Raw genomic sequence first — 15,388 nt, forward strand, 5'->3', positions numbered from 1 at the left:
CAATAAGAAAATAAGCCATTTTTGTGCTCTACTTTTTTGTGTTGATGGTTCCCGGCTTTGAGAGTAGGTCATACATTTGAGCCCAAAATGGTTGTCTGCACAGCTGTCAAAACCGGTTTGCCTATTCTAAGGTAAATGTTTTGAGTTAGCACGTATAGAATTTAATGACATGCATTTTTTCAAAAGATTATGCATTTATCTTTCCAATAATGTATGATGATATAGTGGGTATGCGCTTGATCATGGTAAAAATTGATATCGAACTTCAACTATTTTATATGTAATATAGAAGGAAATTAATTGCGCATGCGTAACCTCCTATGCGTATTACTTGTTTGTAACCTTGCTGACAAACGTCTGTAAATCGTCGATTCGGATAGTCTCAGTTGCGGATTTACTTTTAAGTTCACAACTTTTTTACCAAATGATTTGTTTGTGACATCATTTCTTCATTTTAAATGGATAGTCCGTGTGGAACACATGTCTAGAAATGAGTAAATATGATCGTTACGAACGCGGTAAGAATGACAGAAAAAGAAAAACATCTCGATCTAAGGAACGCTCGGATGACACTAACAGCAGACAGTATTATAGAGACAATTTGGAAGATGATGACAAACGAGATGGTTGTTCCACAGGAGAGTTTAGTTTTCTGAAGTACAAACAATCTTTGAATAAAATATTCTTTCGGGACCAGGATTTCATAAGAAGGTGCGTATTGATTAAAAAAATATGTGGCCTTGTGGGTAAGACTAAGAAAATATCCTTGGGCTCGGGTGATGGACGTTTCGTGACACTGATAATATAGGAGGTTTTGGGGATTCCGATAATGACGTCACGTTTGCGCATGCTCAAATTGTGGCTGTCAAAACTACGGCCATTCTGCTATTGTTTGTATGTGATGAACCGCATCGTGATAAGTTTACAATCATATTCGCGACCCTTTTGAAGAACAAAAAATGCTCAGAACTTGAAATTTTTTCAGATTAAATTGAATCCAATAAACGAACACAAATAATGACGAAAACAAACAACAAATTGATTGAATTTATGTAATCAACATATAGAAACTGATTGAACCTATTTGTCTGTAAAAACTTACCTTGTTACAGGTTAACTAAATCCTCTTGATAAAGGTTTATGCTTTTATTTAATTGTTCACACCAGTTTTTACACTCTTTGTTTCAACATTTTTAACCCAGTGTTTAATTGCCCCTTTGTTTATCGCAAACCGATTATCTCGATATGATCGGATACTGTCCAGACAATTACTAAGAAAACAGTGTGTAATAAACCCAGGGACATATACTTGTATGACTCTGTATGGGGTCTCTGCATAAACCACATATGTCTGGTCATTAAACACAATTTATGATACCTCCATGTCATCTCTTGGAATATTAAGTCAAAAACTTAACAGTTGCTTTAATAAAATATTTGAACATATTAAAAAAAAAGACATTTGTCCGAAATGGATTAACAGCTTGGAACTATTAAGTATATATATTAGCCAGTTTAAACATAACAATTAAGTGTTTAATCACTATACATTTAAATTATTTTACAAATTTACTGCTACACAATTAACGTATTTAACGGGTACCTGCAAATGTAAACTCTGCTATAATGTGTAAAGATCGTGCGTTACTGCAGTGTTCGAAACATCATCATGAAAACAAGCAATCGCGTTTGGTCATTATACGGATATAAAATACTTGCGTAAAATAAATTAAATGTGTAGATTTATGGTATAATAAAATGCTAGACTTGTATCGCTCATTATCACTACAAAAGAGTTTTCAATATACATGTACATGCAAAGACAGTTCAATTTGCAAAATATGCAGGTGTTTTTATCAATTGGAATGCTTAAATTTATTAATATTTTCATTCAACGTAAATGAAACGAAAATTCATTCAATGTTAAAGAAAATTAAAACTACATTTCAAGATTGAAATGTATTGAGCTATTTTAGAGCTTTGTTTTATAACTGATTCAATGCTCCCCTTAGTAAGGCCTTACACTAAATTTCAATCGTGGATGAAAAATAACACTATCGATTCCACACCACTTATAATAATATTCAAATTATTATATGTTTTATCATTTTTGAAATATCATTTATTAAAGTCTTACTTAAAAAAAGAATATGGGTATTTATAGTTTTGTTTTGTGAAATTGTAAGTATTAAGTCTTCCAACGACCTTTACTCTGATACAATGTAATTGGCCGCGATCAAGAAGTTGACGGTAAATCTATTTTTAGTAATGGAAAACCCCTCTTGTGACGTCACACAAAAACCTCCTATTTAGGCGGATAGGTGTGAATAATACCGTATAGGTGTGAATCATAATGGGAAACTTTCCCACCTTTGATTGTAACATCAGATCTGTTCAATCTAAAAACAACATTGTTTTATTTCAAGATTATTTATTCAGTTTAAAATTATTCTGTGATTTCAAGACTTGCTCACATTCACAAGGCAAATACAGCAAGGACATCAGTTTCCTCAAGAAGAAGAACTTGTCGCCCTTTGCCTCATATACAGTGGCCAGGCCCTAGTTCACCACCTTCCGGTACACGCGCTGGTTCCAATGCAACACACATAATTTCCATCGATAGTTCAGACAATATAGAATTTTCATTTGTGGCCTCCGGAATTTCTGGCACCTCTGGTGTAAAATCCATGTGGATCTCCTCAATCTCTGTTACTTCTGGCGTTTTCTGATTGGTTACTAATTGGCCATTAAAGGCCCGTGTCGGTAATTAATTGTTTGCTAATTACTTAAAGGCACATACCGCTAATGGATGCTGGATTGGTCATTGCAGGCTCGGGTACTACTTACATGTACCCGGGGTACTCTTAATTATAGTTACATGTACCCCGGGTAAATATACTAAAACATACCCGGGAATTGAAACGCTAGATTGTCGGTTAATTTTTAGCTCTGCTGTTTTCGGAGAGTAAGTAGTACCCGAGCGGACAAAGACCAATAGAGCCTAATTGATAGTTTGTAAGTGGATAGTAAATCATAAGCTTTTTCTAAAAGTAAAAGACCAACTTCATTTTATAAATAAGTTCTTCATTGAATAAATTGTTTTATTGTTCATTCATGTTATATTATTATTTATGTATTATTATTTATGTATATAGTATATACACATGATGCATAAAAAATAACGGCACTTCATGTTTTATATTTATTAAACAAAATGAGCTGTGCACACGTATTTTTATACTAACAATAAATCATTTTATTTTTACTATATATTACTATAATGGTTAACACTGTTGTAATTTACTATATTAATATACACCCCAACATCATTCACACATGTATACAGCATTATTCACACCTATCCGCCTATATATTATCAGTGGGACAAAACGTATACCCCTTTTCAACACAAATGTCAGTGGCACAAACTGGTAGTGGCACGAAACGTCCATAACTCATATCCTTAAAGTTGATGTATGTTGATTTGCCGTGTTAATGTTTTGCAATAAAATTAGCATCAAACAAACAATAAAGCATTGAATATCTTACCTTGTTGCATAACAGGTAACAATATGATTCTTTTTCATTACAGGGGAACCAAAGAATATGATGATTTCTGGCTGTTTGTTGAAAAATATGAGAAGTTTCAGCAAAAACAAAAGCGCAAACCAGCCAGTAAGTATTGAAACCACATAATTTTATTAAATGAAGGAATTTTATTAACCAAATACTAATTAAAATGTTGTTTAAAAAATAATTAAAGCTTTCCTCTTTCAATCAAAGTGTTAATATGTGATGGGAAGACATATTAGACTGGAGCTTAAACAGCTTTTCCAAAACCATTTTAAGCCTTGTTTTATACAAGTTTCTTTTTTACCATATATTACCTGTTTATAGCGTATTTTTCTCTGTTGAATATATTATGCTGTGTACCAAAATTCAATACCTCTTAAATTCAAAGTTCTTTGTAATGTACATGTACATGTAGACTTCAATGTTAATTTTATACCTGTATTTTTAACAGTGTAAAACATAAAATAATTTCTCATTTATTTAGTGTTTTTAGCCTTGTTGGGTCGCCGTGGCGTAATGGATATGGTATCTGCCTAGCGATCGGGACGTCATGGGTTTGATCCCCACAGCGTTGGGAGCGATCATTAGATCTCCCCCAAAGACGGCAAGTACTGGTTCTAGGCCCAGGAAAACGGACTCAAGGGCGTTTCAATAAGCCTGAGGCTTTCGATGCAATCAACATAAAATAAATAGGTTGAAACTAATTTTTAATTGATATTGTGTTTAAAGAACTTTATGTTTGCATTAAAAAGTTTGCGCTGGACTTTGTGCTTTTCAAAATAAAATAAAGCCTTATTAAAAAAAATATTTGGCAAAAAGATTGTTTGCATTTCAGTGTATTTTTATGCTCCTGGTAAGGTGGCATATAGCAGTTGAACTGTCCGTCAGTGTGTCAGTATGTCAGTTTGTGTGTATGTCAGTCTGTCCGTCCGTCGGAAAACTTTAATGGCCATACCTTTTTCAATATTGAAGATAGCAACTTGATATTTGGCATGCATGTGCATCTCACGAAGCTGCACATTTTGAGTTGTGAAAGGTGGAGGTCAAGGGCATCCTTCAAGGTCAAATGTCTAATATATGGCGTCTGTCCATCCGTCCGAAAACTTTAACATTGGCCATAACTTTTGCACTATTGAAGATAGCAACTTGATATTTGGCATGCATGTGTATCTCATGGAGCTGAACATTTTGAGTTGTGAAAGGTGAAGGTCAAGATCATCCTTCAAGGTCAAATGTCAAATATATGGCGTCTGTCCGTCCGAAAACTTTAACATTGGCTATTACTTTTTCAAAATTAAAGATAGCAACTTGATATTTGGGATGCATGTGCATCTCACGGAGCTGCACATTTTGAGTGGTGAAAGGTGAAGGTCAAGGTCATCCTTCAAGGTCAAATGTCTAATATATGGCATCTGTCCATCTGTCCAAAAACTTAAACATTGGTCATAACTTTTGCACTATTAAAGATAGCAACTTGATATTTGGCATGCATATGTATCTCATGGAGCTGAACATTTTGAGTGGTGAAAGGCGAAGGTCAAGGTCATCCTTCAAGGTCAAATGTCAAATATATGGCGTCTGTCCGTCCGAAAACTTTAACATTGGCCATAACTTTTTCAATATTGAAGATAGCAACTTGATATTTGGCTTGCATGTGCATCTCACAGAGCTGCACATTTTGAGTGGTGAAAGGTGAAGGTCAAGGTCAAATGTCAAATATATGTCGTCTGTCCGTCCGAAAACTTTAACATTGGCCACAACTTTTTCAGTATTGAAGATAGCAACTTGATATTTGGCATGCATGTGTATCTCATGAAGCTGCACAATTTGAGTGGTGGAAATTTAAGGTCAAGGTCATCCTTCAAGGTCAAAGGTAAAAAAAATAATATAAAAATTCGAAGCGGCGCAATAGGGGGCATTGTGTTTCTGACAAACACATCTCTTGTTTTTGGTTCAAATTTGGTATTTGGTCCCATTCGCGATGGAAAACAGTATATATGTTTCCCGAATGGGACCTTAATATTTCCAATTAAAGGTTTTAAAAAAATAAAAAAATGTTGATCTCAACATTAAATTTATGTTCCTTTCAGCTCTATATGTTGAACTTTTGTAAATATACTATTGAAAACACTTTTATTGTCAATTTTGAAGAATTTGTAAGCAGAACAACAACAACACTAATCTTCCAATTTAAGTAAAAAACAGTGATTTTTTCCAAACAAAAGGGATCCGACCAAATTCCCAAAATGGTTAAAAAAAAACTGCATGTACTAATGATTTAGCTATTTGCATAAGAGTCTTTAACTGAAAGCAATCATACTAGATGCAGATGGTGGTCAGAAAGAAAGCAAGCTTGGGATTCCAGGCCACTATGACAAGCGATACAGGATTAATGTGACATTAGTGAACAGGGATGTTGAAGATTTCCTCAAAAAAGGAAGACTGGCAGGTTAGCTATCTGGTGTTTAGTTTACCCATCTACATATGAACAGGGTGGGTACAGATTGCAAATTCCATGACCATGTTTATGCCCCAAGCATCAACAGATTCATGGTTGCATGCAGCAATTGGCCTGTCCCTTAAATTTTTTGTCTTCAGTCTTTGCAAGGTTAACCCAAAATTGTATGTTTTGTATAACATCAATTATGCTTCCTTCATAGCTTTGATATTTAATATTTAATAAATATGGATTGTGGTAAGTCTTCATCAACTTAACTTTTAGCTTATTACCACTCTAGAGCCTCATTTTCCACCCAATATTAATGAAACTTTGTCAGAATGTTTATCTAAACAAAATATTGGCATGCTTTGAATCTGGGTCATGTATGACCCTCAAGCTAGGTCACCAGGTGAAATCTTAGAAAAACCTTATTACCACTCTAAGAGGTCACCTTTTTTGTTGTAATGAAACTAAGTTAGAATATGCTGATTGAAATATATAGGCAAGTTTGGAATCTGGGTAATTTTTGTCCAAAAACTAGGTAATCAGGTCAAATCTTTAACAAAACATGTTATCTATATATATATATGTATATATATATATATATATATATATATATATATATATATATATATATATATATATATATATATATATATATATATATATATATATATACATATGTATATATATATATATATATATATATATATATATCTATATATATATATATATATATATATATATATATATATATATCAGAGACCCAGTAACTGGCCATATATATGAATATATTCACAGATACGGCCAGTTACCAGGTCTCTGATTTATATTGCGATAATTGTGAATATATATATATATTATATATTTACACATACGGCTAGTTACCGGGTCTCCGATTTAGAAATCTGTCATGGGGTTCCCACTTTAAAAACACAAATCTCCATATCCTTTTTTTATCCGATATAAACACGAACATAGACGTGATTGTGGTTTTCGATTTAAGACCTTATTGTGACATTTGATTGCATTTCCTCCCCTACACCCCCCTCATAGTAATTAAAGGTGCCTAGAACGTGGGGTTATATACAGACCCCGTTTTTTATATTGACCTTGTATTCATATATATATATATATATATATATATATATACAGAGCTCCAGATAAGAGGCGTATCTGCGTATTTACGCATTGAAAAAAACAAAAAAAAACATTAAAAATTGGCTGATTACGTTACAAAACGCAATACAAATCTTGGTACGTATTTTAAATCGATTAAAGTGCGTAACTGGTTAAACCAATAATCCAGTTGAGTTTTTAGTGTAAGTTAACCTTTGAATCAAAAGTAAGTCAATCAAAATACGCTTGCATTAAAATTGCGGCCCATCATGTTTGTGGATCAAAAAGGGAAGTTTTAAGCCACCATTTACTTTGTCAGTTTTCTACGGAAATGGAAAATACCCTAAATATTCCTAAATACCCTTTATGGATGAAACAAAGGATTAAAATACGCTTTAACAATAATATCAGGGGGTGAAATACCCTTTGCACTAAATCCTTAATCTGGAGCTCTGTATATATATATATATTATTTATTTATTTATTTATTTATTTATTTACAATATCAAGACTATGTTTGAATCTAAGTCAAGTGGGGTCACCAGTTCATGTCTTTTGTCTAACTAATTGTTTATAATGAGAATGCAATACTGCTCCAGCAGCTGGAGTTTCACTTCTTTATATTTGACAATTACTTCATCATGAACTCATTTAAGAGCTTCAGGGCCATCATAATCCACTTATTTTAATTTTATCTTTTGAAAAATGTAAGAGCACAAACAATTTAACTTTCATTGTTAAAGTTATTTGAACAGCATATTAAAATGGACCATAATCATTTTACTACTGCATCAATTAAACAACAGCTTCTGTTTACTAGTTTAATGATACCAATCCAATATATTTTGCCACTCATAAAATTCACACAAATGTAATAGAATTGATAAAGTAATCACCAACAAGATTGACATGTATTTAATGTATTGTTATGCAAGTAAAATGTGTAAAACACAAATATTAAGATTCACCAGATAATGGGAATAGTAAAATTTATATGATAGAAACTAATTAGCATCTAAAGTAGAGACTTGTGACTCCCTGATGACTGTTTTGTCAGATGCCGACATTGATGAGGCTATCACCAAGGACAAGGTGAAAGAGTTCAAGGCCATCATGCTTCACTACACGGACTTCCAACAGAAGCAGAAGGTCAGTCCAACAGCCATTGTCTGTAAGACTAATTGTAGCCCATGAAAACAAATAGCAGAAACTCTGTGACATTTAAACATGACTGTTAATCACTGGCATCACCTCTTTATTGTGATGAATTAATAAACTAGCCGATGATGCCACCAAGGTGGGGACAGGGAAAGATGAAAATGGCAAGCACTTAGAGCAAAGTATGAGCAAAGTAGCACCATGTAATGTATGATCTGTGTCATTTGAAAATGATCTTATGCCATATACGGCCAGTCACGCAGTCTAGTCAGAAGCTTCGCTTGCCGTCAAAGTCATGCAACTTTTTCGGTCTCATGATGAAGCTCATATGATGAGATTTGTGATGGAAAGAAACCACTGTATCATTCTAAATTGTAACCAACAGGAAGGGACAAGTTTGAGGTACCAAATCTCTCAGTCATGATTGTCCACTGACTAAGCAGATATTGACAAAAGCCGTTTTGCCTAACAAGCCTTAATATTAAGATAATAAAGGAAGAGCAATATGTCGAGCCCTATATTTAGCTTTAAATATCATCAATTCCTGTGATAAGTGAAGAATTGTAAAGCTTCATGAGTTTGAACCATCTGACATAATAAAAAATACAACTATCCATAAATTGTGACCAGTCAGTGACTGAGGTACTACATGTATCATGTTGATAAGATTTTCCATATATTATATTGAAACTCATTTCAAATGTATATACTGTATAAGTGAATACCGGTATGTGAATATTTCCGCGTGTCTAAAAGTTAGCGAATTCAAAATAACAGGCATTTAGCATGCGGAAATGTAAGCGAATCACCCATATCAAAAGGGCATAAAAATATTTCAAGTTGTAAAAATTGCAATTTATACTGATGTTGATAACTTTATTCTGAATGACAATACATTACCGTGCTTCAGTGATTTATGGGGAAAAACTATTAACAATGCCTTTTCTCCGATAACAATAATCCTATTGTAATTAAGCGATAAGGTGTGAAAGCATATGTCCTACCGGGGCTACTGTATTGATCGATATGTGATACCTAAACAACTGTTTGTTACATCAAAACAAATCAGTTTATTTGTTCAGTCATTTATTTTTAGATGTAACCAAACAGCTTTGGCAATATTTGATGTCTTTGTATGCTTTGAACGCTCAGTATATTTGTGAAATTGTGTGTCTTTGTTTGCTTTGTACGCTCAGTATATTTGTGAAATTGTGTGTCTTTGTATGCTTTGTACGCTCAGTATATTTGTGAAATTGTGTGTCTTTGTATGCTTTGTACGCTCAGTATATTTGTGAAATTGTGTGTCTTTCAGGAATTTCGTAACTAAGCAGTATGTAAATATTTAATCAAACATAAAAATAAACATTTTGTTTATAAAACGTGTTTATATATATTTCTCCAAATCGTATAATCGTAATTAAGTATTATCGTTAACAAAGTATTTTTTTATCTTAAACCAGTGTCAAGATTAAATTTCTTACACAATGATATATTGTAATTATCTTTACCCGGTGTAACCGTAAATTTGTACCTCTATGGCGGCGCAATTTTGGCTGGCAGAAAATAAAGCAAATTTATTGTGTTCGCGAAATTCGCAAATATTTTCACTTTGCTAACTTTACCACTAATACAGTATATTATAATATGTGTTACCATTTTTGTACTTTATACTTATTGTTTAAATGTGTTTTATGTTATAATAATTGTTATTTACCTTACATAATATAATTACAGTTAACTGTTAAACATATGGTTCTTCTTTGTAATTGCAATGCAACAGTCAACTGCATCACATTCATCCATTCACCTTAAGTTCTTTGTTGCATTTTCTTTCCCTAGAAATTGTGAAGATGAATCATTATTCCTTGCAGCTTGCCAAGCTGAAGAAGGTGAAGACTGACCAGGAGAACCTCCCCATCTACCAGTACAGGCAGCACATAGTGGACACTGTCCGAGAGCACCAGGTGGTCATCATAGCTGGGGACACTGGCTGCGGAAAATCTACACAGGTACACCTGGGCTGAGAGGTTATTTTTATGTCCCCGGTAGGGTGGCATATAGCAGTTGAACTGTCAGTCTGTTTGTCTGTCTGTCTGCCTGTCTGTGTGTCCATCCGAAAACTTTAACATTGGCCATAACTTTTGCAATATTGAATATAGCAAAATGATATTTGGCATGCGTGTGTATCTAATGAAGTTGCACATTTTGAGTGGTGTAAGGTCAAGGTCATCCTTCAAGGTCAAAAGTAAAAAAATACAATCAAAGGGAAGTAATAAGCTTTAAAAGGGAGATAATTTCTAAACCTGCCAAATGATATATTGAAATTTTATTTCAAAGCCACGCAATAGGGGGCATTGTGTTTCTGACAAACACATGTCTTGTTTTCTCTAATTTAAAACTTTTAAAAGCATTGACACCATTCTTGCCAAAAATGACAAGTAAGATGTTAAAGAAGTAATCCAATAAAAATTATGTACCAAATTTACTAAATATGTTCCGCACTATGTCTCAAATAGGTGGGGCCATTCTTCCAAATATCTGTATATTTATTAATTATAAGTTTTGATAACTTTATAAAGTAACAATCACTGCTTAAATTTAGAAATATTTCTGTAGCTATCTGTAGTAGTCTGTGAGTTATCTCCTTATGTATTTATTCATTGCTCTTTGGCTTTAGACACTTATTACTGAATAAGTATTTTTCGCATTACTGGCTTATGTGGCCCTTATTTAGTAGTTGATTTATTTTACGACTGCAAAGATAAAACAACACATTACTCCAATTAACTAGTTTAATGACCCGATTCCAATATATTTTGCCTCCCAATAAACATCACAAAAAATGTAATAGAATGCAAAAAGTATTCACTAACAGATCTCTTTAATATATTATACGAGTAAAAAGTGGGATATAAAAGGCCGCAGCGTTACACAAAGAAAAAACAGCCGGTGGTAACCACGAGCCCTGAAAGATCTGCTTCTCACTCGTGCTACTTTGAAAATATGCCTACCAGAGGTGGATGAGCACACTTTAAAATTACAAAACGTGAAGTAACACCGTTATAGTAGCAACACCGCGTGCCCCAAATAAAAAATGCTATTGCTCATCAAGCGACCGAACTAGGAAGAACCATATACATTGTACTTTGCTGGGCTAAACCTAGTTCTACAAATCGCTTGACCATTGGATCACACTTTTACATGATAATCGCTACACTTGCGATATCACACTTTTACATGACACTTTTTATGACACACTAATAATTTTACTTGATCACTACACTCGTGATCACACTTTTTTGCACTTGCGAAAATGCTTTTACTTGATCACTACACTTGTGATCACACTTTTATCGCCACACTTGCGATAATACTTTTACTTGTACCTTTTACATACTTAATCGGACATTGATCACTACACTTGTGATCACACTTTTTTTGCACTTGGGGTAATACTTTTACATGATCACTACATTTGTGATCACACTTTTATCGCCACACTTGCGATAATATTACTTGTACCTTTTTACATACTTAAACGGACATTAAAATACAGCTTATCACTCAACCAGCGATTTGACACCTAAACATTTTCCCCTACAGTATTGCTACTATTTATTAAGCTTAAACTTTAATAACTTGGAATTACTCAAAAGGACAAGGATGATAAACTACGCAAGTAGTCACAGAGTTCATTCAGATAAATGTTTCAGAATAAATGCGCATGCCCATCCGACCCCCAGCAAACAGAATTTTCCACCACAATAAATTTCACAAATTTATCCCCCACAAATTCTGGATTAGCCCTTTAGCAGAACTTTAAGATGACGTCGCGAATGCAATCCAAATACTATTCGAGGCCAACATACGACAGATGCACACCATCTCCGAAAAAAACCTGGCGTCGCGGAATCGATCGGCACCGACACTATTTCGTGCTTGGTAAACTATTTCCCGCGCAGCCTACCGCAGAGATTGATGCGCTTTCGCTTCATGTTGATCACCTGGTCAGAAACACCAGCGCTGTTCCAAGTGAGTAGAGGTAAAATGTCAATCCACGCAAGCACGGAATCTGGTAGGGTGGCCCAAGGAAGTTCAATTCTCTTTTAATGGTGTTCTTTAATTAAATCACTGACGTGTTTGCAAGATTGTAACCCCCTAGGTTTATAAAAAGAATGTCCGGCGCTTTATTTAACAGCACGTTCGACTCGACTGCATGCCGGAACTGCGCCCACGTCATTCCGCGCATGCCCCACCAACCGATTTGTTTGTCGCCGGGGGTTCTCAGGTCGCTCTTGCCTGTCTGTAAGGCGCGAAAACTGGCCCAATACGGGATCGAGTCATCGATTACCCATATATCTGAAAAAAATAGAAGACTTGCTCTCAAGGAATACTCCGGAAATCTATTGAATATACGCGTTATACGCACCCGATGACCAACGCCCCATCCGTTTGATGGCGGTTGGCTGAATACCCTCTGAGGCTAGGTCGACGCCAATTCCCTGCTAACACCGCACCCCTCAATGTTACGTGTATTGTTATTAGGAGGAACGATTTTAGATGCCCTTATAATCTTCTCAAAACGATAAAACCTCTACCTGGGTCCGGTTGTAAGAACTGGGTATCGTCCTCTCCAACCTCCTTCACATTTTCGGGTAATTTCTGCTTTGTTTTACGCGGCATTATTTCAGATGATTTGAGATTTCCGAACGAAAGCACAAGCAGTTTGCAAAAGGTGGAATGACGTAATATCACGTGGTACGGAAATGCGTTATTTCATTGTTTTAACAACTCAACCGAAGCATTCCGTACATAACGTTACATCCATAATCGTATCTATAGAAACCAGTAAACAACATTCGTTTCCGCGAAAAATAAATATTATTAATTTATATTCAGAAATTAATAAGTCGTATTTGCATATGTACTTTTCAGGTCCCTCAGTACCTTCTCCATGCATCCTTCACTAACATCGCGTGCACTCAGCCTCGCAGGATTGCCTGTGTCTCACTCTCCAAGCGTGTCGGCTATGAGACACTCAATGAGTATGGCACTGAGGTGGCCTTCCAGGTATTAATGTGTGGATCAGTTTGGGATGAATTGGGTAGCAATTGTTCTAGAAGGATTGGGTATTGTTAGATAAAGTATTTTCTCATTGATATGAATACAAGTGTACATCCACTTAGCCTTTTCAGTTAATTATATTATTAATCTAGTTTCCTGTAATGCATCTATGGTAGAGATGATTGGCAGATAAAACAGTTTCATGCTCAGCCTTGAATCAGTGTTTATTAAATGTGCATGTGTCTGTAAAAAAACCTTTTTTATGCCCCCAAAGGGAGGTATTTAGTTATTTAGTTATTTTACCATCCGTCCTTCTGTATTACTTCCCTCCGTCTGTGAGTTGGTGCATCTTGTACGAGGCATTACTTAAGAAGTATGAAAGCAATTCAAATGAAACTTCCTAATCATAAATGGAAAGTGCACCATTCTAGAACCATAGATATCTTAAAGACTTACTCCATTATTTTCCTTGGGTGATTTTTCTTTTGTAGAGCATTACTCCCTTTGTATTAAAGTTATTTAAAAAAATGCTGATTTCATTAATAGAGGTCATTAAGAAGTGAGGAGAACAGGAACCTTGACTATTATCAGTATTGTTACAGATATGTCTAGTGATGTGAACTAAGATTGAAATATTCAAAAACTGGCAGAATATTTAATTTTCAAAGAAATTATATTTGATACAACTTCAAAGCTACATTTGAATGTTTTGGCAGATGACTTCTTTATAAATAGCTTTTTAGCTCGGCTTTTTTCAGAGAAAACCCGAGGTATTGTTATAACCAGCTATAGGACGTGTCGTCCACTGTCTGCGTCGTGCTAAAACCTTGACATTTTGCTCTAACATCAAAGTGCTTCCACCTACAACTATGAAACTTCATATGTAGATGCACTTTGATGAGTTCTACACGCCACACCCATTTTTGGGTCACAAGGTCAATGGTCAAGGTCACTGTGACCTAAAAAAAAAAAAATCTGACAAGCTTTAATTTATTTAAAACTGCACCAGTAGCCAAGCGTTGGCACCCGTTATGGGGTGCTCTTGTTTGTAGTAGCTGTTTATTATAAGTAACAAGATGATAATTGACACTCAGAATGATGTCAGTGTCCTTTTGTAGTAAATTTTCTTTCAGTTTGTGTACGGTCAAGATGCACTTTGTCCACCTCAATCACAATCTTAAAAAGCAAGATAAAAATGACACAATGATAAATAACACATGAACTACTACTGTTTATCCTTGAATTGATACCTGTGAGGTTTGGAGCTCAATAGAACTTTGTTAATCCACCATGGCTAGTTTAAGGTGGTTCCCGTGTTATTGTTTTTGAGTGGGTATTGTATACTTGTGTGGAGCTCAAGTTCAACTTAGTTTATATTTCTGGGAAAAGAAAAACAGCTCCGTACTTTTAGGAACAGGCTGATCAACACTTGACTTGGTATTAGGTATCCGCGCAGTATAATCATGTAACTAACAAACACCTTTAACAAATGAAGTCACAGAATGAAAATGAAGTCATGTGGTGGGGCGTGTAGTTCGATATCATATTTGGGCTCAGCAAATTTTAAGTTGAGCATGCGATAGGAATTTTACACCCCAGGCCCTGCTATTATTTTAAATGTTTTCTTGAAAGGCCTCAAAAAGCAAACGTTATCGCCCCAAATGTGGGAAAAGGGCTCCATCCACATAGTTGAGAAAAGCAATAGCAATGTTCAAGTAAAAAATCTTGTTTTTTGAGATGAGATTTTGGTGTTAATTTCAAAGTATAGTTCAATGTAAATGTATGTCATAAAGTATATTTTTAATGCATTTCTTAAAATGTATTGTTTTCTTAGACGAATTCAAACTGTTTATTCAGGTCAGATTTGAGAAAACAAAGACCAGAAACACTAAAATACTGTTTTTAACAGAGGGTATGTACTAAATAAAAAATACATGATTTAAAGTTTGAGTCTGACAAATATGATTTTTTTTTAAATTTAGAAATAATTTTTGATTAATTTGACAACAAAAACAGTTTTTTGGTTAATACAAC

The 15,388-nt window shown here is 34.5% G+C and overlaps 1 protein-coding gene across 1 annotated transcript in view; it reads left to right on the plus strand.

Annotated features, from left to right (window-relative positions):
* Window positions 1-326: 326 nt before the first annotated feature.
* LOC127877929 (probable ATP-dependent RNA helicase DHX34) overlaps window positions 327-15,388 on the plus strand; it is a 37,076-nt gene continuing 22,014 nt past the window's right edge. Inside the window, exons 1-7 of the mRNA XM_052424253.1 lie at window positions 327-711; window positions 3,593-3,675; window positions 5,897-6,022; window positions 8,190-8,281; window positions 10,162-10,299; window positions 13,226-13,360; window positions 15,212-15,266. Coding sequence (XP_052280213.1) covers window positions 491-711; window positions 3,593-3,675; window positions 5,897-6,022; window positions 8,190-8,281; window positions 10,162-10,299; window positions 13,226-13,360; window positions 15,212-15,266 — 850 coding nt within the window. The 5' untranslated portion in view covers window positions 327-490. The remainder of the gene's footprint in view (window positions 712-3,592; window positions 3,676-5,896; window positions 6,023-8,189; window positions 8,282-10,161; window positions 10,300-13,225; window positions 13,361-15,211; window positions 15,267-15,388) is intronic.

Source organism: Dreissena polymorpha, chromosome 4 (assembly GCF_020536995.1).
Source record: "Dreissena polymorpha isolate Duluth1 chromosome 4, UMN_Dpol_1.0, whole genome shotgun sequence".
In the NCBI taxonomy this organism is placed as follows: domain Eukaryota; kingdom Metazoa; phylum Mollusca; class Bivalvia; order Myida; family Dreissenidae; genus Dreissena; species Dreissena polymorpha.